The 24,880-nt window shown below is 40.0% G+C and overlaps 1 protein-coding gene across 2 annotated transcripts; it reads right to left on the bottom strand.

Annotated features, from left to right (window-relative positions):
• Positions 1-1,064: 1,064 nt before the first annotated feature.
• Positions 1,065-23,985, bottom strand: UBE2J1 (ubiquitin conjugating enzyme E2 J1). Of its 2 annotated transcripts, none has more exons than XM_012444259.3 (8): positions 23,829-23,985; positions 15,893-15,966; positions 14,829-14,960; positions 11,415-11,499; positions 11,159-11,264; positions 7,920-8,049; positions 6,048-6,167; positions 1,065-2,945 (listed from the first exon to the last, which is right to left on the bottom strand). In XM_012444259.3, the coding sequence occupies exons 1-8, from the start codon at positions 23,857-23,859 to the stop codon at positions 2,667-2,669; spliced, it is 957 nt and encodes a 318-aa protein (XP_012299682.2). In that variant the 5' UTR covers positions 23,860-23,985; the 3' UTR covers positions 1,065-2,666. The 2 variants fall into 2 exon arrangements, with proteins under 2 accessions (XP_012299682.2, XP_012299680.2); XM_012444257.3 differs by lacking the exon at positions 23,829-23,985 and adding an exon at positions 21,524-21,616.
• Positions 23,986-24,880: the final 895 nt, after the last annotated feature.

Genomic DNA, 24,880 nt, shown 5'->3' with positions numbered 1-24,880 from the left:
GAAATTAAAAAAAAAGTTGAGAATCTTGAAATTCATTTATTTCAGAATAAAATAAGCAGCATGAAAATGTAAAGTGCTACATAAAAGCCCCATATTATATAAATTTTGAAAAGTTCATTGGCTTAAAGTTATAAGTGAAATAGATTATGTATTTTTTCAATAAGCATGCTATTTTAATTACTTTGATATCTCATCATGTGCTATGTTGGTCAAAGAAAAAGTCATGAGTTATCTACATCTGAGGATTAAAGTAAGGAGGAGTCCTCAGTCTTTACTTGCCAGAATATATATCCATAAGTTTTGGCTTTATGCTGGAATTAAGGAGTTAAAGTGGAACTTTAAAAATAATAGTTTTCTGGAGACTTTTCAGTGGGGCTTGGACAAGAAGGGCTCCAAAGACCGATTTTGCTCATTAACCTCACACTGGGGAGTCAGATTGACAATTTAAGGATTTTTAGGGAGCATATGTGAGGTAAAAGGGAAGAAGAAAATGGTGCCACTTTCAGATGGTGCATCAGGTACTAAAAAATATCCCAACACAAACAAGCAGGTAGCTAGTTGACAGGTGAGGGAAGAGATGCAAGTCAGATAGAGAAGGATCTGCACAATGCAAAATCTTCTTGGCTTTGTTTTGTTGTTTTTTTTTTTCACTTAGCAGTGAATGCAGCAGGATTGGCTTAAAGTATAGGTACACCCCATGGAAACATGCAACAAGATCACATTGATCCAGAGGCTGGCTCAGGTTTGACTGAGGGAAAATGGAAGGAAGACTGTTCCTAGCACACAATCTCAGCAGAGGTTGAAGTGGTGGGGATTTCTTTCTTCTCATATGACACTACCTGGCTTTCCCAGCTGGGTCAGTGACTCCTTGCTAGGAGACCACTGAGCACTAAACCAATGTTTCTAGTATGTTTCACATCAAGACTTTAGAATGTATTTTATCATGGCAATAAAGTTATAAAATGGTAACCTGTAATTTTCCTCACATACGAGATCTTCATAAAGTCCTTGAGCTTTTTAGACTTTATCAGTTTCAGCTACAGATATAAAAAACAATCTGTAAACACCTTTAAAATGCTAATTTATTAAAGTTTAAGACAATTCTGTATTATATAATAGTGTACAATATGTTCTTATTTTAGATGTAGAAATAAAAGAAAACTGGCTCTTAGATGAAAACAGAAATTGTGTCTGACAGTTTTAATAGAACCAACGTTCCATAAACAGGAGTAAAAATTAAATCTGCCTTTAAAATGATTTTACAAATTATTTCTCTTATCCATAATTTCAGTTGGTTAAAACAACATAAGGACTTTATGAATACCCTCCCCTATCCAAGATATACACATATGAGCTAATTTTTGTGGACTGATCTAGAACCTAAACACAATTTCCAACATTGCTTGACTTGTAAAAAATTAACTTACAAACACCCATTTGGAGCATAACCTATTTGAAAGCTTGGGACTACCTATATTTAAAAATTAAATCTTTATTAACAACACCCTCAAGAGTGCCTTCAGTGCTACGAACTGAACATGCTGAAGGCAACGTTTTTCTGTGATTATATGGTCTCACCAGGCATTATGATGAGAATATTATCTATTAGAGTCTGTGGAGCTAGCTAGCACTAAGTTATATATTGATTTTTCCACTGAAAATTCTTTCTTGGGCTCTGACTAGGTGGACAATTCTAAGTAAATGTTTTTCTAACTTCTATCACTGTTACCTGGGCCCTGAGGTTTTCTATTAAAATAGTACATGAAATATTTCAATATTATGCATATTCCTGGAATTAAAATTTACAGTGATTATAAAGCTAGACATATAATACATCTCAAAATACATACATTACAAAGCAGAGCAAACATTCAAATCTTAAGATCTCCTCATTTAATTTCTGGGAAGAAAATAAAGTGATCTCCTAGCTTGGACCCTTTCTTCCTTAAAACAAAAATCTACGGAAGACTGTTTTACTTCTTTTTAAATGTGTGTGAGTATGGCAGCAGGGGGTGGTGATAACAGCATATCAAAGTGGTTACAAAGTACTTCCTCTTCAAGTAATATCCAGTGACAAAGATGTGATCTCATTTCCTCATAAATGTTTGACTGAAATAAAGTTTTTTCACTGAAGAATGTTTAGGACACAAAGTCACAGAATGAGCAATCCCAGTAAATCTCCTATGAATGACTTTTTTTAAGGAAACTACTTGAGTTTTGCTTTCCCTTTTCAACTGTTTTATCCCTATACATTCTACATACGTAGAAATAGAGTACTCAATAAATGGTATCGAGTAACTAGTAATACTCACTGGAACTTAAAACATTATCTTTTATCCAAAAATTTCAAAGGGCAATACAGTAAAGTATTATAAATTTACATAAAAAGAAGGTGAAGCATGAGAAAAAACAAGAAGTTATTTCCCTGCAAAGCAGATCAAATAGTGAGACAAGGAACTTTGACTTCCGGTCCCTTACACTAAGCAGGACATAACTGCTAGACATAGTCTGAATGTCTAGATATATTTATACTAAACTTATAAGGATCAAAAAAGGAATGAAGGGTAAATACAAAATAATCTTTTTGTAAACAATTCTTAGATTATACCCAATGCAGAATGTTTAATGAAGCAGTTGAGTCACAGCTCTTAAATCACAAAACAATATTATAACTCAAAGTCAAATATGTATTCATTGGCCAGATATATTCGTCGGAATATAAGAGCGGCCAATGCCAAAGTCAGGATGACAATCAGTACAGCTGATCCACCATGATCAGTGTGGTGGTCTCTTGGCTGGTGGCCCTGGATTACATCTGGTGAAGTAGATGACCTTCTCTGACTCTGCTGCTGGGCCCGGCGCTGTCGAGGGCTCATGGAAGTATTCTTAGCTACAGGCTGGGTAGGTTGTTGAAAGGATGCTGCCGAGGAATTCTGGACTCCATACTAGGAAATTTTAAGAAATTTTGTTTGAAACAGGCAAAGAAGATTTGTATAAATGCTTGTTATCTATTCAAGAATACATAGAATCTCAGAGTACAACATATGGCTAAAGGCAACACTACCAAGAATGATAGTTACTAATAATGTATCCCTTCGGAGGCATCTAAATTTAGGTTAAAAAAAAAAAGTCATAACTCAGGACAGCTTTCTGGCCTTTTATTAGTTTTATTGATCTATTTAGAAAAACAATCCCTTAAAACATTGACTCTAGGTGATATTTTAACACATACACTTACTGAAAATATTTATATACATATAATGTTTTAATTAGGTTCCTATGTTTCAGATGCCTTTTGTCTCTATTTTTTTTTATCATTGTATTTTTAGGGATGGGATCTTGCACATTGCCCAGGCTGGTCTTGGACTCCTGGGATCGAGTGATCCTCCTGCCTTGGCCTCCCAAAGTGCTGGGATTATAGGCGTGAGCCACTGTGCCCAGCCTCAGATGCCTTGTGGATGGTATAACACTGACTAAAAATTGAGTACCTTGATAAAATTCTAAAATGTTTCCTATTTCAAATAATCATACAGCCCTTTGGGGGGTTGAGGCAGGAGGACTGCTTGAGCCCAGGTGTTTGAGACCAGCCTGGCCAACAGAGCGAGACACTATCTCTACAAAAAAATTTTAAAACTTAGGTGTGGTTGTGCCCATCTGTGGTCCTAGCTACTTGAGAGGCTGAGGCAAAGAGGATCACTTGAGCTGAGGAGGTTGAAGCTGCAGTGAGCTATGATCACACGCAAGCACTCCAGCCTGAGCAACCAGAGTGAGACTCTGTCTCTTAAAAAAAATCACATTCTTAGTTAAGTTCCTAGTGATATATATACATATATATATATATAAATTTTTCTATAATAACCTAGAATAACCAGCATGTGTGAGGGAGTTTTCCTTTTTAATATAAAATGAAACGGCTTATTCAGAACCTCGATCCCTGGGAAAAGGGGAAAATCTGATAGATTGCAAGAACAAAACTGCCATTAGTGTTTTTCCCACTTCTGCATTTCCCATTGCTTTTTGATGCTAAAATATCTGCAACAAAAATCAGCAGATGGCCTGATGTTATCAGCTGTATTTAGAGTTTTAACAATCTCTTGCTCCTCCTCAAGGCTAACAAAAAAAAACCATAGCTTATCTGGGATTTGATGTATAACATCTCAATGAATTTATATTACACTCAATGTAAAGTAATCACCCTTAGCCAAACTGGTTTCAGTTACTTTCACAGTGGTAAAATTACATAATCATACTCTGAAATAGTTTATATGTAAATATAATTAAAAGCTTAACTTGGAATTGTAGACAACTGATTGCTTGTTGGTATTTTAACCAAAAATGGTCTCAATTAATGACCTGTATCTATGAATAAGAATTCTAAGTTTTATGTTGATTAAAATCAAAATGAGAAATACTACTATAATATCATTGTTTGTACACTCTAATTTACTTCTTGATTTAATTATATTCCTAGCATTTTTTAAAAGTGTCAATCCTAAGATTCATTCATTCAATCAACAAATAAACACTGACAATCTACTGTATAGAAGGCACTAAGCCAGGCACTGGGGATACAGTGGAGAAGTTGAAAGAGACTCCTGACCTTCAAGGAACTTACATTCCGGGAAGAGAGACAGACAATAAATAATTACAAAGTAAATTACAACTGGAATAAGTATAAATGGAATATGCAACAAGGGGAGCTTAACATAGATTTAAAATATACAAAGGATTTAAATACATCACAAACATTAGGAGGCTGTCCTAAAAGGTAAAAAAAAGATTACCACCTTCCTTAAGAAAACTATGAAATAGAAAGTAATTAGAAAGCTTTTTTAGTATTTTAAACTAAAACATACTGACTTTAAAATTAATTCATTATTTTCCTCTGCAATTAATAAATTACACTGGGATTACATAAAAATGATTAAACTGATCCCCACGTGCTTTTTTCTTGGACCTCCGTCTTCAGTCCCCTATAGTACCACCCTCTCCCTTGTTCTTCTTCAACCAACTTTTCCCTGCCCAGCTCACTCTCTGAATAGTAGAGACTTACTCAAGATTATTCAGTCCCACTTTATACAAGTTATTGCTGGGTAAAGGGCAAATATGCATCTGCCCAACTTCTATTTGAATTTTCCTTCACCCTTTAAAGTCCTCAATAAACTGAAGAAACAACAACAAAAAGGATTTGATTACTTAACCGAACAATCTGTTAGAAAAGACCTCAAAAGACAGTTCATCTTTTATATATAGGAAGGAAAATCATTTTTCCCCCATAATCCTAATTCTTTGGCACCAATCCAGTCATATTTTTTTAATCAGTCTCTCTGATCACCTAGGCCAACCAATTTCTTAGACAATAGGTCAGAGTACACTAACAACACCCATAGCATTCATTCTTTTATTCAACAATTATTTATTGGACACTTACTATATACGAGGTAGCACTGTCCAATAGAACTTTGTGATGATAGTAATGTTTATGTCTACACTGTCCAATATGGTACCCATTAACCACATGTGTCTATGAAGCACTTGAAATGTGGCTAGTGTGACTGAGGAACTGAATTTTAAATTTTATTTGATTTTGATTAAATTTAAATGTAGATAGCTGCATGTGGCTGGTGGCTAATGTGTTGGACAGAGCAAGTCTAAGGCAAATTTTTGGCTCTAGGATTTTATTAAGTCAGTACCTTAATGCAGCTGAACAATCCTGCCAAAAATAGTGTCTATTTAGAAAGTGGCTAACATAAGGATATTTTGTTTTATTCAGAGTCTAACACTATATTAAAATGAACTTTTCAGAGAATCATAGAATTCCAGAGGGACAAGACAAAAATTAAATCCAGCCCCATTTAACAAAAAAGAAAAGTGAGGCCAGAAAGCATGAACAACTTGCTCAACATAATATGATTAATTAGAGGGACTGTTAGAATCCAATTGTTAAGAGAACCAAATTTTTCAGATATTTGATCTAGGATCTTCTCCTATTCCAAACAATGATAATGATAGAGACATACATATATATTAAAAGAGAAGAGTCATACCGATGTACTGGCCGTAGCACCCTGGAATGTTGTAGGTATATCATCTTGTAAATCAGTTAGTGAAAAAGAGTGGTTTAAGTCTGACTCAGTGATAGTCTTTCCAGACGAATTGACTTCTGCCTATAAACAAGATAGACCCAAGAGCAGCGTTACAACAGGAAACATACAGAATAATCTGCAACCTGCTAAATCCCCTCTGTTGGATTTATTTTAATTGCTAGTTTAATATCTATTATCAGGCAGTTAAGCACTGAGCACTCTTTTGTCCAACACTGTACTAGGTATCATAGGAAGAAGCATGAACAACACCTGTTCTCAAGAAGCCATTATTTGATGAGGAATCAAACCAATACCCATGGTTCACAATCCACAATGCTAAAACCCTCTCAAAACTCAAGGTTTTTTTGGTAATTTTTAGGCAAAGCCTGACATGAGCTGATGTGAAGCTATGAATAGTCTTTATCCCACATTAATGTAAATACTAATCCCACATTAATATACTATTCAAGGGTTTGCTGAGGAAATCCTAATGGATTTGATTATGAGGTACTGCCCCAGATCCCACTGCAGGTTAATATATGGTATATGTAAGATCTTTTCTTAAGTTTGAAAAATTCTGACGTACAAAACGCATTTGGTCCTGAGATTTTTCAGAAGCAATTTTAAGTGTAATAGGAATCCTCAGAAGGAAGAAAGTAACCAGCATGTTCTGAGCAACTCCTCTTCCAGGCACTACAATAAAAGAGAAGGGCATTGGACCTAGAAAGATAGTCCACAGAGAAGTGGAGAGGGAGGAAGAGAGAGCATGTTGCTTAATGCAGGCTGACATTTCTTTTTGTGAAGGTGATCAAATTCCAGAAGGATTAAATGCTTAATACTTTATTTTTTATTTATTTATACATATTTTTTTTGAGATGGAGTCTCGCTCTGTCCCCCAGGCTGGAGTGCAGTAGCCCAGTCTCGGCTCACTGCAACATCCCCCTCCCAATTCAAGCAATTCTCCTGCCTCAGCCTCCCTAGTAGCTGGGATTACAGGTGCCCACCACCACACCCAGCTAATTTTTTGTATTTTTAGTAGAGGCAGGGTTTCACCATGTTAGCCAGGATGGTCTCGATCTCCTGACCTCATGATCTGCCCTCCTTGGCCCCCCAAAGTGCTGGGATTACAGGCATGAGCCACTGCACCTGGCTAATACTTTAAATATTTAAATATTTAATAGTACTATATAATCCTATGTTCGAGTAAAACATATACAGAAAAAAAGGGATATATGGGAGGTATGCCAAAATATTAACAGTAGTTATTTCTTGAGGATGTGATTATGAATGTCATTTTCTTCTTATTGCTTATCTATATTCTCTATAATAATAGGTAGAATTTATTAAGCACCAGGGACAATTCTGAATGCAACTCATGTATTACATATATTAATTCAGTCCTCACAACAATCCTATAATATAGGTACCATTATTATTTGTAGATAAGAAAAATGTGCAAAGTGGTTAATATGTCTGACATCATACCACTAATAAGCAACAGAGCTGGGATTTGAACCCTGGCATTGTATACCAGAGTTCAAGTTTCAACCACTCACTATGCTATAAAGCTTTCGTGAATGTAGTTATGAATTTTGTAATAAGAAAAAAACTGTGCCAGTATTAAAACATTTCATGTACCCTATACATATATACACTTACTATGTAACCACAGACATTAAAAATAAAAAATAAAAATTAAACAAAATATGAAAAAAGAAAAACATTTGCAAAACTTTATATTGCAAAAGAACTGCATTGCTTTCCCTTCTATGCAGAATCTAGCAGTAAACAAAAGGGCTACAAGATTAGAATTTACTTAAGGATTTCTAGTACCTTAAAACTGATTTGCCTCGCCAGTTCTTTGGCTTCTTGGTCAGCTTGGCTTGAATCACTTCCCGATTTTAAAGGCAACAGGACATCCTTCATGGCAGAGCCACATCCTTCACAACAGAAATCTTGTGATCTGGTAGGAAACAATTTTTTAAATGAAAATGAATCAAATAGTTAGATGTTTAATTCCTCTTATTGAGACACTCAAATGCTGAATCATCAAACTGAAAAGAAAGGAACACTGGAAAATTCTGTATCACATTTATCCACATGCTATGAATTAGACAATTAATGCAATAATTATAGTCCTGAGACAAGTAAATGTTAGGTTGGCTTTAAAAAAAATCCAGGGCTCAGATTCTATTTTTCCAATAAACTATCTAAAGAAAAATAAGCAGCCAGGTGCAGTGGCTCACGTCTATAATCTGAGCACTCTGGGAGGCCAAAGCCGATGAATCACGAGGTTAGGAGTTTGAGACCAGCCTGGCCAACATGGCGAAACCCCATCTCTACTAAAAACACAAAAATAGCTGGGCATAGTGGCAGGCACCTATAATCCCAGATACTCAGGAGGCTGAGGCAGGAGAATTGCTTGAATCCAGGAGGCAGAGGTTGCAGTGAGCTGAGATTGCATCACTGTACTCCAGCCTGGGCAACAGAATGAGACTCCAGTCCCCCCTGCCCAAAAAAAAAGAAAGAAAAAAGCAAAAAAACAAAAATAAGCTTTACATCTTTTTTTTGCCCCCACCCCCCAGCTTTACATCTACACAATGAAAAATCTATTATACTATCCTTAAGATCACATAAAACAAACCTCTTTTAAGCCTGTGAAAAAAGTCTTTTAACAAGATCAACTTACCTGTTAGCAGAAACATATATAAAGTACTAAAGAAGCCAATTAAACATAGAATTTACAGATATTTCTAGAAAACAAAAACCTCACAAATAGCAGTATAACTTGAAAGACTTGGGAAAACTTGCAGAAAATCCAAAGACTTAATTTATTACTGATTATATATATTAAGTAGAGACTCAAGATATGTCTGTTAACTAGACTATTTCCTAAAATGTATTTGTTTTTCCATTTTTCCCTTTGTATTCCAGATATAGTCAAAACTTCCTTGAAGTTTACAATAGTCCTATGAGGATATGAATGACTGAAAGTAAATACGCATATATAGAAGTATATATTGTTACACTATTGAACTTCTTTTTAAAAAAATTGTTTTTCATAGTACTTCTAGTTCTATTCAAAAACTTCAGGTCTTGAAGAATATGCTAGTTAAAATTATGAAGTAACATCATATAAACAAAATATATGTAAAAGCAGCATAATTTACTGTTTTGGTTTTTTTTTTCAGACAGGGTCTCCTTGTTCTGTCACCCAGGCTGGAGTGCAGTGGTGCAATCATGGCTCACTGCAGCCTTAACCTCCCAGACCCCAATGATCTTCCCACTTCAGCCTCCCAAGTAGCTAGGACCACAGGTGTGTGCCACCATGCTCAGCTATTTTTTTTTTCTTTTTTTTTTTTTTTTTTTTGGTAGAGACAGTGTCTCCCTATGTTACCCAAACTGGTCTGGAACCCCTGGGCTCAAGAGATCCTTCTGCCTTGGCTCCCAAAGTGCTAGGATTACAAGCATGAGCCACTCTGCCCAGCCTAATTTAGTATTTATTAATGAGTATTTTTTGTTTTATCAAAAGTGGTACTGTTGTCCACACACCTTTGAGATGTGGTTATATACAAATTATTTGCTTCAAAATGTATTCACTTTTAACTGAGTCAGATGAAATTTAAGTAGAGTGTTTATTTTGAATCTTTTAGTCTATCCACAATGGTAGCACACTACCATGGTTGAATGCAAAATGTTTGTTTGGTTTTTTTTGAGACAGGGTCTCAACTTGTCACCCAGGCTTGAGTGCAGTGGCACAGTCATGGCTCACTGCAGCCTCAACCTCCCCAGGTCAAGCCATCCTTCCACCTCAGTCTCCAAGTAGCTGAAACGACAGGCACGTGCCACCATGCCCAGCTAATTTTTGTATTTTTTGTAGAGATGGGGTTTTGCCATGTTACCCAGGCTGGTCTTGAACTCCTGAACTCAAGCAATCCACTTACCTTGACCTCCCAAAGTGCTGAGATTATAAGTGTGAGTCACCATGCCCAGCCCAAAATCATTTTTTAAAAGGTTTCTATTATAGACTGAGAATCTAGAATATATACAGTGAGAAGCCTAGAAGAACAAGAACTCCAGTTCTTTTTTTTTTTTTTTACCTTGCCCATGAAATCAACTGGATAAAAGCATAAAGATTAAAAAAAACCAACACAGAAAATCACATGAAAACAAACACCATGTATTCAAAGTACACAGTGTAATCTATGAAGAATTGTACAAATAAAGTATATCCCCAGAGTTTGGAAATAAGGTTTAAAAAGAAAAGTTGCTTATAAGACCAAGAAGTCTACCAAATCTTCCAGATGCTAAAATCTAACTATTTGATTTAGCAAATATCTGAGGAGGGCCTACTCTGGGGTGTGCTAGGGTAAAATACAACATAATTTAATTAACGTAGTATGGCTGAAGGGTGGTAGGCAGCAGACTCCAGAGCAGAAAAATTATCAACATCAAAAATTTGATCTCAGCACTACTCAAAGAGGGGCTACTCTGAAGGGAAGGTCTGATCTTGATTATATAGACAAAAATGCACCCGCAACTGAAAAAAAACAGAGAAGGCATGACTTCGACTTCGCTGTTTCTGATTGCTACTGGGCAATCATAACTTGATAAAATCTTTTGCTTTATTCCAGATCATTTATTAAGTACTTGCTATGAGCTAGATGCAAAGATGGATAAAGTAGATTCCCTCCTGGCCCTCAAGGGGTTTATAATCTTGCGGAAAGCTAAAATTAATTGCTCTGGTTCTTTTCCATCTATAATGCCTTATGAGTGGAGACAAATGACTGGTATTGTTTTCCAGGAGAATATATCTCCCACTGTAGTTAAAAAAAAAGGAAACAGTATTGACAACTTTTTAAGACTAGATAGCATTAAATCAATTACTTAGATTCTGGTCACTCCAAGGAAATTAGCATAGCTGAATTGCTAAAATAGCAAAACTGAGATAAGATCCTGTAGATCTTTTCACTCAGAAAGTAAGTCACATAGTAAGAGGCAGGCCCTACCTCCTAACAGCCATTACCCTGAATAGTATTCAGGCCTCAACAAGAATGAAATGCAAAACTTACTTTTTGGCAAGTGCTCTTCTTTCCTCAGGAGTGTAATCTAGAGAACCTATGGCTCCCTCTCCTTTTGTTGGCATAAACCCAATGATGGCTAATAATGCTGTCCTTACTGAAATAAAAAAGTAAACATCAATCTAAATTGCTTTGTAAAAGCAACTGGGTTTATTCTGGAAAGAGAAAAAAAGAAAGTATTATACTTCATAACTATGAATTGACTGAAGTTATAAGAGATTTATATTCACTATAAATTAACACTTACTACTCCATGAAGGCTGCCAAGTTTCAGGATGATGTCCTGAGATGCTCAAACAGATTTTCTTGCCCACTTCAAATCGTCCATTAGCCTGAGGAATAAACAATGCATTTAGAAAATTAAATACATGTGTTTAATATTTTATACTTTCAAAGTAAAAATACATTATTTATATATAACTAATAATTTTAGAGATTATCTTAAAAAAATTTTTTTAAATGTAACCTCTAATGTGGCACAGATTTTTTGTCCTTATAGACACTCCAAAAATACTTGTTGGATGCTGAACAATAAAAGCTGTTTTTAAGGCAGAGCAGGGTGGCTCACGCCTGTAATCCCAGCACTTTGGGAGGCTGAGGCGGGTGGATCACAAGGTCAAGAGATCAAGACCATCCTGGTCAACATGGTGAAACCCCGTCTCTACTAAAAATACAAAAAATTAGCTGGGCATGGTGGTGCATGCCTGTAATCCCAGCTACTCAGGAAGCTGAGGCAGAAGAATTGCCTGAACCCAGGAGGCGGAGGTTGCGGTGAGCCGAGATCGCGCCATTGCACTCCAACCTGGGTAACAAGAGCGAAACTCCGTCTCAAAAAGAAAAAAAAAAAAAAAAAAGTAAAAAGCTGTTTTTAGAAGGTGTTTTATATAGCACCTTTTGAAACTGAATTGCACAACTGAAATCTAAATAATTAACACATCAAGTTTTACTGGCCAGTGAAGTGGCTCATGCCTGTAATCCCAGCACTCTGAGAGAGTGAGGTGGGAGGATCACTTGAGGCCAGGAATTCAAGACGAGCCTGGGCAACATAGTGAGACAGTCTACAAAATAAGAAAATAAAAGAAAGAAAACTAGCCAGGAGTGGTGGCGTGTGTCTCTAGTCCTACCTACTTGGGAGGCTAAGACAGGAAGATTGCTTGAGCCCAGGAGTTCAAGGCCACAGTGAACTATGACTGCATTGCAGCACTCCAGCCTGACTGTGTGAGACCCTGTCTCGGGAGGGGAGGGGAAGGGAGGACAGGGGAGGGGAGACTGATGCCTGTAATCTCAGCAATTTGGGAGGCTAAGGCAGGAAGATCACTTGAGGCCAGGAGTTTGAGACCAGCCTGGGCAACAAAGTGAAACCCTGTCTCTATGAAAAATAAAAATTAAAAAAAATTAGCCAAGTGTGGTAGTAAATGACTATGGTCTCAGCTACTTAGGAGCCTGAGGTGGGAGGATCATTTGAGTTTGGGACATCAAGGCTGCAGTGAGCTGTGATCATACTATTGCACTCCAGCCTGGGTGACAGAATAAGACCCTATCTCAAGAAAAAAAAAAAAAAAAGAATCTAAAAGAGAAGATATGCAAGAGGCTAGGATGAAACCTCAAGACTCAGTATCCCCTAACTGGATGTTAGTGAGGAAAGACATGGGGAGAATGGCTTTGAGAGAAGTATGATTTTCAGAGGAATGATGAATGAATGAATAAATAAATAGTACTTGTGGAATAAAAGTTGGAGAAGACTTTTCAAAAGAAAGGAAGTAATCCAGAAAGAGTGTAATGTTGAAAATCAGGGCTGATTCTCAGCCAGTGTGGTTAGTATGGCCAGACTATTGAATTATATCTGTATTTGTTGGCAAAGAGCTGCTGCTAACTACTGCCCTCCACCACCACCGGTCTCCCCATGCACCAGCCCCTCCCTCCCCTAAGACCACTTAGCTCTCCCCATGATCTAGCAACTAAATAAGTGACTCCTGACACAGAAGAGTGTCTCCAGGACCTGCTCCAACCCTATTGCCAGCATTAACAGTTCTCAGTATCAGCTAATACTTGTTAAGCAGGTTCTATATGTCAGGCACTTTATGGTGTGATTACAATTACCAAACACAACATTCCTTCTGACCAGTGAGAAAACTGAATTTTAAAGACACTATGTAACCTGCCCATAGTGTAATGGAAAGAGCAATGGTCAGAATCCAGGTCTACTGGCTCTTAAACAAATGCTCTCTCCGTTATTCAAAATAGAGTTAAAAGCAGAATTAATTTGGTATTTATTGATGAATACCTGTTGTTTCACCATTTGCTACTCCATGTGGGTCAGATGTTTAACTTAGAAGAGGATGAAGACTGAGAAGAAGCAGTGAGATTTCTCAAACTGGTTTCTGAAACTGGTGTAGTAAGCATGTTTCAACAGGGCACTATGTGTGGAAGGTGGCCTGCAGCAGGCTAAACTAGAAGAAGGATGCCTTGGAGGTTACCAAAGAGAAAAACAGTCACAGCTTAAAATGGTAACAGATACAGGAAATGGTTTTTGTGTTTGTTTTTGCTTTTTTCAAGGTTAGGGGATAATTAAACATAGTTAAAAGAAATGAGGAAAGAAAAGCTTAACAATTAAGAGAGGAATTAGATCAATAGTTTTCCTTGGCTAGGTATGATGGTGATTTCCTGTCATCCTAGCTCTTTGGGAGGCTGAGGTGGGATAATTGCCTAAGGCCAGTAGTTCAAGACCAGTGAGACCATGTCTCTACCAAAAACCTTTGTAATTAGCTTGGTACACCCAGATACTCAGGAGGCTGAGGTGGGAGGACTGCTTCTGTCCAGGAGTTTGAGGCTACAGTGAGCTATGATTGTGCCACTGCACTCCAACCTGGGCAACAGAGTGAGACCCTGTCTTTAAAAAAAAAAAAAGTTTTCCTTTGTATGAAGAAAAGATATGTAAAGTTGGAGAGAAAGAGAGATTCTGAGATAGAAATAGAAATGATGCTAATACTTATTGAGGACTCTGTGTCAGGCTTTAAGAGCTATACAATAAGATATTGACACTTTTCATCCCATGAAAACTCAATGAGGTAGGTATCATGTATTCTTATTGTCAAGATGAGGAAACTGAGGAAAAGAGGCTGGAGTGCAGTGGCGGGACCTCGGCTCACTGTAACCTCCACGTCCCTCCCAAGTAGCTAAGATTACAGGCACCCACCACCACGCCCAGCTAATTTTTTTTGTAGTTTTAGTAGAGACAAGGTTTCACCATCTTGGCCAAGCTGGTCTTGAACTCCTGACCTCGTGATCCACCCGCCTCAGACTCTCAAAGAGCTGGAATTAAAGGCATAAGCCACCATGCCCAGACCATTAGCTACTCTTTAGTAATTATGAAGTGCCCGATGTGTGTGCCCAGCACTTTGCATATATTAATTTATTAAATCCTAACAAACACCCATGATATGACATTTATGCATTCAGTTGCATCATTTTTACTTCTTAGGTGCATCAGTTTCCTAGGAATTATTTTGGAGGATAAAAATTGTAGTCCCAGGGCCTGGACCCCAAAAGCAAAATTATAATAATGTTATATTATTTCTTAATGAAAATGATTTGCTTACTATATTTTGCAGCTACCAGGAAGAGTTAAGCCACGAGCATTCTGAAAATCCAGAATTCTTACCGTTAGGAGAATGATGCTCGGTGGTTTCATGGGATACTCCGGTGGCAGTACTATCCGCCCATGATAAACTCCTCCATCAAAATCGGAGTCTGGGGGCCCTCTAACCGTGAAGTGCCATTCAAAAAGGTTATCCTGAACAAAAGCAATAATTCACAAGGAATCAATAACCTTAAAAAGTTTGATCATTTTATCAATCTAAATATTAGAAATAGTACCAAGCAAGAAAAATTAAATGTTTTACATTATTGCTAGGATAGTTTCTAATGCACAAGATGTCTCAAGAATATAAGTGATAAATTAAATTTATAAGTAAAAGCTATTGAATCTAGCTTTCATGGTCCATTGAGCTAAAATCTTTTTTAAATAAACACATTAAAACTTTCTGAGTGTTGTTATATATTCATAGGTAACTTACAGGTTTAAATTGGAAATTAATCCTTGAAAGAATAGCAAATTGTGATAATTATCAGATAATCAAATAATTACTATGTTTGGGTTACTTTAACACATCTTTAAAAATTATCCCTTATAGTTGCCTAAGAGCTTATTTACAAAATGGTCAGTAATATTAATATATTTAATGTCATCTTACAGTTACCACGTACTTTTCAGTTTACAAAATACTTGCATATAAGTTACTATATTTTTATTCCCACTGTTACCATGAAAACCTGCCTGAGCATATTTAAATGCCCTCCTGTTACAGATGAAAAGGCTGAGACAGGTAAAGATGTTTGTACAAAAAGCCTTGAGTAGCTACGAAGACCCATCAAAGGGCTTCCAAACTTTAAAGTATCTGGGATTCTTTCCACTTCCCCTCCCTCATACTCAAGATCTAACCTCAACTTAGCATCTGAGACCCATTTTATAAACACCACAAATCCGTTTCTTCTAAAGTGATTTGCAATGGCTAATGAAATATTCATGAAATATGGTGAATAAAATGTCAAACTACATTACAAACATCTGCAATGACTCAAAGCAATGAAAAGCAATTTTACAGAATTTGTTTTAAATGTTAAAATACTAAAATCCATATAAAGAACATGGAGATAGAAACTAACCTCTAAAGGTTGCGCATGGTAATGATCTGTTGGATCTTTCAATTCTGCTGCTTCTTTCATTAAACGTTTAACAGCTAAAATAAAATTCACAAAGTAGAGATATTTAAAATATACTTTTTCTGAATGATTAGCACAGACTTACAAGCCGCATGAAAAATGTGCAAAGGACTAGTGCAAATGAGCATATGGCAAAGGTTTAATTATAAGAAGATGGGAATAAATAGAGGGAGAGAGGAAGGAAATAGTTGCTAGACATTAACACTTTTAAAAGAGTTATATATTAAATATATAGTGAAGACATTATTTTTATTTAATAAGTACTTATATATACTTCCTATATGGTGGTATTTATTGAAGTGCTTTTACAGACATTAATAACTCATTTAACCCTTAATACAACATTACTAGATAGGTGTTATTTCTATCCCCACTTTCCAGATGGGAAGCCGAGACATGGAAAGATTATCTAACTTGCTCAAGGTCACACAGCTAGTAAATGAGAGAAATGGGATTCCAACACGGCAGTTAGGCTCTACCCGTTAAAATGCCTTTATTAACAAAAAAATGTATCCTCTGGCTCTCATACTCGGTGAACAGGAAACACCTCTATATCCTCTACCTCTTGGGACTTTCCATCCACTATCTTGGATTAAATTAATGGACTGTCCTCTGAATTCACTGACTCTCCATAGCCCTGATTAAATTCCTTCTTGAAATGATCCTTCAGCTTCACTAAACCTCCAGTCCACTGACCCCACAACTTTCTTCACCTCTCCTTTACTTATATTCATTTTCCTCTTTATCCACATCCTTGGCTCTTAGGAGTCCCTCTTTCACGCTCCCTTAATAAAATCCAACTGTGCCTGACCCAACCCAACCATCTTATTTGTTGTCTATATATAGCATCATTGAAAGGAGGGAAAAAAGTCACAGAAGCTGGTACAGCAATGCCATTGCAAGTCATTATCAACAACCTCCACTGGGACACAATGCCACCTAATGTCCCTATATTTCTTTTCTTTTCTTTTTTTTTTTCAATAGAGACAGGGTTTCTCCATTTTGGTCAGGCTGGTCTCGAACTCCTGACCTCAGGTGATCCGCCCACCTCGGCCTCCCAAAGTGCTGGGATTACAGGCATGAGCCACCACGCCTGGCCCCTACATTTCTCTAGTAAGCCTTCCAGCCCACTCTTTCCACCTAGCACTCCAAGATTCCTTCGCACCTAGTCTCATTTCTCCTCTCTTTCCATTAATAGTACCCAGCTTTTTATCTCCCTGATAAATTACTCCTAGCAGGAGCACACTCAGATGCCTATCACAATCTGCCTATCACAATCTACAATCCTATCTGTATCTGCACCTCTGCCTGGGCAAAAAAAGTTGTTACTATCCTACTTCATAATTATTAATATTCTTTTCCATCTCTTACTCTGAACTAAGCCCCTATATGCAGAGACTTTGGTTACTGGATCATCAACTATTTATTGAGTTCCTCCTAGGTACGAGATGTTACAGTTTCGACTATCAACAAAATATGCCTTTGGTAAAGGCTTATGGCTGGGAGGGGCAGTCAATACAAAATAGCATGATAAATGCTATCTTAGAAACATGTACATATTGAGACACCCTCTCCCTCCAAGTCTAGAGACTGGGTAATTTGTTCAATTCCTTGAACATACTTTACCTGCCCTCTACTCTAGACCTTTCTACACAGCTTTCCTCAGGGGCCAGGCTGCTTCGGCCCCATCCTCCACCTCACCATCTAGTCTGGCTACCCTAGACCTTTAAGTAAGTAACTTCTCAGGAACGTCTCTATGACATCTTCCCTTGTCCCCTCTCAGTGCCTGGAGATTCCAATCTGGGCAGATCAAAATCTCTGCAGCGTCCTAGGGAGGGGTGGAGACTAGGAATGCTCTCTGAATTACTCTGGTTAGGTTTAGAAACCACTGCCCTAGAGACCAGGTTGAGTCTCTTTGCTCTATGCCATCATAATACTGTATTTTTCCTTTTATGAAGTTTGTCCCACTTTAATTACTTGTTTAATATCCATCTTCCCTGCTAAGCAATAGTAATGACAGTGTAGCAATACAGTCTCCTCAGGGCTTAGCACATGGTAAGAGCTCAAATATTAGTTGAATTAAATTTTACTATCTTCTCTCAATTTATCTTTTTCTAAGAATCCGATTAAAGACAAGGTTTTTAAACTTATTTAATAAAACAAAATCCTTTATTCAAATAAAAGCTTAATGAGAATCCCAAAATGTGAAACAAAAACCCCAGAGCCACTTTGAAGAGGCCAACAGAAGGGCCTGCAGGCTATCTAATCCCTGCCCTTCCATTTCACTTCTGAACGGATCCATGGAACAAGGATGGAAAACCCTGCTTCCAAGCCACATAAACATATCATTCCTTTAAGTTAACATTATTAGATAGAGATACAATTATGGAAGCTGTTTTGAAGTTAATTAGTTTGGAGATGCCAAAAAATTGTTTTTCCTTCATTCCTCATCAACTGGCTGAACTCACTAATGATTAAGCTGAAGTCAGATTTTATGTCATTCTATACCCTTAACACATTTTCTCTGCCTCTTCCCTACTCAGCTCAGTTCAACAGGAGAGAAAACAATAAACACTCAAAACTTGTATCTGGATATTGAGAGAGATGTATAAAGGGTCAGAATTGTTATAAGAATGTATCTGTACCAATCCTGTAAAGGAACAATCATTGGTTCAACAATTAAATAGCTGATTTGATTAGTTCATAAGCCACAGGCACATACCATGTAAGAGCTAAGGCCATGTAGCCAAAAGGTAAGATTAGTCTATTGTTTCTATAATCTATTTTTTCCAAAAATAACATATATTATGAATGCTTCAGTGAAAAGGAACAGAGACGCGATTTAGAGCTGCATTAAAATTCTGACTGACATTTTGTAGTTCTAAGTCCTTGAACAAGTCACTTAATCCGATTATGGCTTGATGTTTACATCTGTCAAATAAGAGTCAATAATTTCTCCACACAATTCTCCTTTCCTTTTCACCCCTCTCTCTTGCCCAGGCCCTGAGTTATTAAGGTTGAAAATGGACTGGGATATAAGGCCTTCTCAACGATTCTTCCTAACTCAAAACCACGCATCAGCAGATGTAGCTGGCCTTATGGCATGGCTCCCTGCCTCCTGAGGAGAAATACCACTGTTAGGAAACTGTCACGGTTCAGGGTGCTGCCTGGCAACTGGGCTACAGTATAGTTGGCCCCTCCTGATACTCCATCTCTTGCTTCTACACGGCTGGAGAGGAAACTTTTTTATTCCAGCTCCTCTTATATCTCTTGGAAAGGTTGTTCCATGGAATCCTTTCACTGTGGTGAGATAATATGTGCCAGGAAAGGAAGGGGTGGCACCTGCATCCCTGCTTTTGTTCTTCCTTCTTATAGAGGCCACATGGGCACTCTGGAGCCATGCTCTAGGTGCTGTGGGCCTAGGCGTTAGCATTCTTCACACACTGGGGCTAGCTCACTAGGCTCACACTGGGGTTTGGATCCAGCTACAAATAAAGGGATCTTCTACAGGCCACTGGCTCCCATATATGGATTTCTCTTGAAAAGCAATTATCTTGATATTATCAATTTCCAAAGCATGAGTGAAATGCAGGAGACAGGTATATTAAGGAAGGCATGCTCCCTCACTGCCTCTTCCTGCTCCCATAATGAAGGTACTTAAGCAAATGCCTAAATGATGTTTCTGCCTAGGAGGACCCTGCAAAGGTATCAGTTCAACAAACATTCAAAGAATGTCTGAGTGTTGGAGATAAAAGAATGACCATGATCTGCTTCTTGTCTTCCATAAGAGTAGAGAAAGACATGAAAATAATTACAATACAAACGGTAATATTGACCAAGTATATATTTGCAAGTATATACAGAAACTACTTTAGTCTGCCTAGGGGAACTAGACAAGGCTGAACCTTAAAGTTTGAAGAACTTTAGGAATTTCAGATGGATTTAAAGGAAAGCATTCTAAGCAGAGGTTCCAAAAGGAACCAAAGCATGTAAGTGAGAAAAGCTACTCCACCTGGAGAGTCATTTGGGCAAAATGGATAGGTAAAAATGCAGGCCTGGTACAGGGACTCACACCTGTAATCTCACTACTTTGGGAAGCCGAGGTGGAGGGATCACTTGAGCTCAGGAATTTGGGACAGTCTGGACAACATGGCGAAACCTCTGTCTCTACAAAAAATACAAAAATAAACCAGGCATGGTGGCATGCACCTGTGGTCCCTGCTGCTGGGGAGGCCGAGGTGGGAGAATCACCCAAGCCCAGGAGGTTGAGGCTGCAGTGAGCTATGATGGCACCACTGGACTCCAGGCTGGAAGACCCTGTCTCGGAAAAAAAAGAAAAAAGAAAATGCAAAACAGCATAAGAGTGGTGGACGATGAGGCTGGTGAGGAAGGCCAGGGTCAATCATGAGCAGCCCTGTAGGCCAAGCTAAGCAGTTTACTTTGAACTTTATCAACAGCTGTCAGAAAGCTACTGAAAATTTTTCAATTTGAGAGGTAATCAGTTTTTGTTTTAACTGATCTGGTGACAACAGTGACTGACTAGATATATGTGTTTCTGTGTGTGTACTGAGTTGTGTGTTTCAGGGCAGGGATAGAGCAAGGAAGCAGATGAATAAATTAAAAATGACTCCCATAGGTGCCTGAGTGCTGTCTATCCCTGGGATATGGAATATTAGGGTAAACTGCAAATTTAGGGGAGGAGAGGAAAACTGATGAGTTTCGTTTTTATACTCGCAGAGATTTTTTTCTCTTATGGGAAATCAAGATGAAGGTGTTGAGTCACCATAAGTGCTGTGTATCTATAGCTTAGGAGAAGGATCTGAGTTGGACATGAAACCTTGAGTGGATTAGTGTGAAGGTGCAGTTGACACCAACGGCATGTATAGCTAACTCTTAGACTTCTGGTAGAGGCAGTGGGTACTTTGGCAGCAGTCTCTTACACTCCCATCACCTGCTGCACATGTCAATGGCCCCCTTATGAAGAAGCTGCCAAAGGAGGTTCTTTATACACGTCTCCCCAGTTTGTTCTGTAAGACCCTACTTTCTTAGCCAGAGCAGACCCATACACGGGTCAGGGAGCTTGATCCACAGACAACTACTGACAGGCTAGTCAGAGGCATATGAGGTGATCCTACACAACAGCTCTAGCCACAATCACAAGTCCATTCCAAAAAAATCGTAAAGGAGAAAGTTTCCCACCTATGAAATGAACAGATTTACTATCCACATGCTAGTGCACTGGACCTTAACCAGTTGTCTGTATTGTCTTCATTTAATCTTTCCACTCATACATCAAAGACAACCGCACATCAGATAAAAAGTAAAGGATTATATCCCTCACAATGTGTGGTTGTTTTTGTTTGGTTGGTTGGTTGGTGTTTTTTATGTGTGTGCGTGTGTGTGTGTGTGTGCGCATGTGTGTGTGCACGCACCCTGCCATACACAGGAGATTGGAATTTTCAGTTGTTTTCCTTCATATAGGCATTACTTTAAAAATACCACAGGACCGAGAATTAAGCAAAGGAAGGATTTTCAGGATGCCTCCCAGCATTTTCAGTAAGTCTCATATCTCACCTAATTCAATTTCTCCACGAATTCCAAATAATCCACACACTAACAAAAATAGATTTTTAAGAAGCATTGTGGCCGGGCGCGGCGGCTCACACCTGTAATCCCAGCACTTTGGGAGGCCGAGGCAGGTGGATCACAAGGTCAAGAGATAGAGACCATCCTGGCCAACATGGTGAAACCCCATCTCTACTAAAAATACACAAATTAGCTGGGCACGGTGATGCATGCCTGTAGTCCCAGCTGCTCAGGGGGCTGAGGCAGGAGAACTTCTTGAACCTGGGAGGCGGAGGTTGCAGTGAGCCGAGGTCGCGCCACTGGACTCCAGTCTGGGGCCTGGCAACGAAGCAAGACTCTGTCTCAAAAAAAAAAAAGAAAAAAAAAAGGCGGCATTGTTTTTTAAAGCAGCAACACTATCTTTGAGGAAATAAAACCAAAAAAAGGAAGCAATTTATGACACAGCTAGAAGCATGTCAACCAAAGCTCAGCCAGCTGATGATAGTTCACATACTTTGGAAAAGTACAAAATTCTGGAGAATTGTCAAAGCTTATCATCATAGTATTAAGTCTAACCTGTTGAAATTGGGTGATGTTTTCTGACAACAATCTCTTGGGTTCCACCAGTTCTCCATTCCAAACTGCACTACTACTCACATGTGGATTATCCTCTGGACCTTTCACTAAGCACCTCTGCTGTCTTAAGGAACCCTGTGAGCAGGGAGCCACCAGATGTTTCTACCCAAATAGTACTAGTTAAATCTACCACAATGTAAATAATTCAATCACACATTAAGCTTCTTTCTTCTCTTTCTCTTTGGTCTTTTCTTCCCCCTACCCCCACTCCGGGGTTCTTTTTTTTTTTTTTTTTTGAGATGGAGTCTTGCTTTGTCGCCCATACTGGAGTGCAATCACGATCTTGGCTCACTGCAACCTCCACCTCCCAGACTCAAGCCATCCTCCCGCCTCAGCCTCCCGAGTAGCTGGGACTACAGGAGTGCGCCACCACCATGCCCGGCTAATTTTTGTGTTTTTAGTAGAGACAGGGTTTCCCCATGTTGATCATGCTGGTCTCCAGACCTCAAGTAATTTGCCCCCCCACCCCACAAGCCTCCCAAATGCTGCGATTACAGGCACGTGCCACCATGCCAGGTCTTCACCATATTTTTTAAGAAGTCAGTGGCCCCTAAAATGTTATGACCAAATCTACACACTTGGTCACCTAAGGACATTTCTTAGCCTGGCAGCACTCAGGCTAACAAAGCTCCCTCCAATCAATATCCTCAGGCTTTTCTGGGATTTTTGCATATTCTGAAACCTTACAAAAAACCCCAAAGATTCACAATGTCAACTCTTTCCATCAGGATGCTAATTTTGCTAATTCCTACTGAGAAACAGCTTTTTTTGGAAGGAAATTTTAAGCAACAGCAAGAGTTGGTGAAATCATCATTAATATCCTAGAGTTTGCAGAGTTAACTGTGGAGTTTCTTCCTCCTGGCAAAATTTACCAAGGTACAGATAGAAAAAAATACCATTTAGAGGATCCAATGATTCATTTCAAGCCTGTTTTATTAAGCTGAGAAAGCTAGTTACTTATCTTTATTATGCACCAGAAAGTAATTAGAGGCTAGGATTGCTGGGACTGCTTGTGTAAATGAAGCAGGATCATTAAATGCAGGAAAGGAATCTCTACGACCGAATACATATATATTTCATATTAGCCAGTATGGCAAAAATCAAGGTTAGTTCTCATGTACAGGGTTCAACTAGGTATTTTTTGTTCGTTTTGTTTTGTTTTAGTTCTATAGTTAACTGGTTTAGTTACAGAACATTTCTTTTATGTCTGCAATTCTATTCGCCCCAGGTGCTGCAAGTAAGATATTTAAACGACCAACTCCTCAAATGTGAGTAATGCAGCCGGCTAACAGAAGTCCAGTGGCAGCGACCGGGAGGGGATAGTGACGGTGTTCCCGATGCAGGTACAGCAAGGGGTTGTTGACTGTCGCCCACCGATATCACCTTTACACCTGTTCTTAGGGATGAGTTTCTGACCCAGCTCTACGGGACGGGGCAAAGATGAGAAAAGGGAGAGTCCGGGTGCTGCGGCGCGCTAGCCGGCCCGGGGATTAGCAGCGGGCGTTCACCGGGCCACCCCGCCCTGCGGCCTGCACTTCCCGGGCAGGCGGCGGTCTCGCGTAGAGCGCGACACCGGGAGCGGAGCCATGAGTGGCGCCAGACGCTAGGGAACCGCGGCGACCGCCCCGGGGTCCAGCTCACTCTGCCCTCTTCGCCCGGGGGCCCCAGCCTCGCTCACCAGGACTCTTCAGGTTGTAGCGGGTCTCCATGGCGGGTCGCTGGCCTGGCTCCGGCCTCCCGGGCCGCTGCCCTGGTCTCGACACGGCTCGGGCGGACGGGGCCTGGCCGAGGAGCCTCCGCAGACGCCGCCCAGTCCAGCCCGGACTGCAGGCGGGTGACAACGCTGACTGCGGGCGAGGCGCGGGCTTCGCGATGGCGCCGCCTCGTCCGCTGCACCCCCGCCTCCCTGAGTGCCGGGCAGGCGCCGGCGCCGGCCGGGGCGTCGCTGAACCGGGCGACCGGGCCGGAGGTCAGCCTCCTCGGGTAGCCGCAGGCCCAGCCCCGCCGCGGCCGCCCGGCTTGCGTCACCTGCCCTCGTCCGGGTTTTGTGAAGTTGCCTGACGTGGCAGCAGCTTCGTGGCGGTCGGTCACTCCCCGGTCGCCGCCGGCCCCGTAAAGCCGGCTTGGGATCTGCAGGAGCGAGCGGTGTCTTTGTCCCCTCGCCCCGGCCCCCGGAAGCCGACCTTCCCCCAGGCCCTCCGGAGCCCCCAGGCGCTAGCAGCCCCGGCCCTACTCGCTGCAGGAGAGGTCCGGGATCCCCGGGCCCTCGAGAGCTCGGAGGGGGCGCCGGGCTCCGGCTGCAAAGCTGTTCGCGAGGTCCCGCGCGGTCTGGGAAGGGCTTTGTTTTTAGATCCAGTCGCTGTGGCCGGGCGGGAGTGTGGGGGAAGGGGCGCGGCGAGAAGCAGGGGTTAAGTGAGGAGGGGAGGGGAAAGCCAGTGGCAAGGGAATGGAGGAGGATTTTTTTTTTTCCCCTGTGAGACGGAGTCTCGCTCTGTCGCCCAGGCTAGAGTGCAGTGGCGCGATCTTGGCTCATTGCAGCCTCTACCTCCCAGGCTCAAGCGATTCTCCCACCTCAGCCTCCAGAGCGGCTGGGACCACAGGTGTGCGCTACCACGCCCCGTTAATTTTTTGTGTTTTTCATAAAGACGGGTTTTCACCATGTTGGCCAGGCTAGTCTCTAACTCCTGACCTCAGGTTATCTGCCCTTCTCGGCCTCCCAAAGTGCTGGGA

This window comes from Aotus nancymaae, unplaced genomic scaffold, assembly GCF_030222135.1.
Source record: "Aotus nancymaae isolate 86718 unplaced genomic scaffold, 86718_ANA_hifiasm-v0.15.2.pri h1tg000040l, whole genome shotgun sequence".
NCBI classification, from domain to species: Eukaryota; Metazoa; Chordata; class Mammalia; order Primates; family Aotidae; genus Aotus; species Aotus nancymaae.
This window is presented reverse-complemented; position numbering and strand designations above follow the sequence as displayed.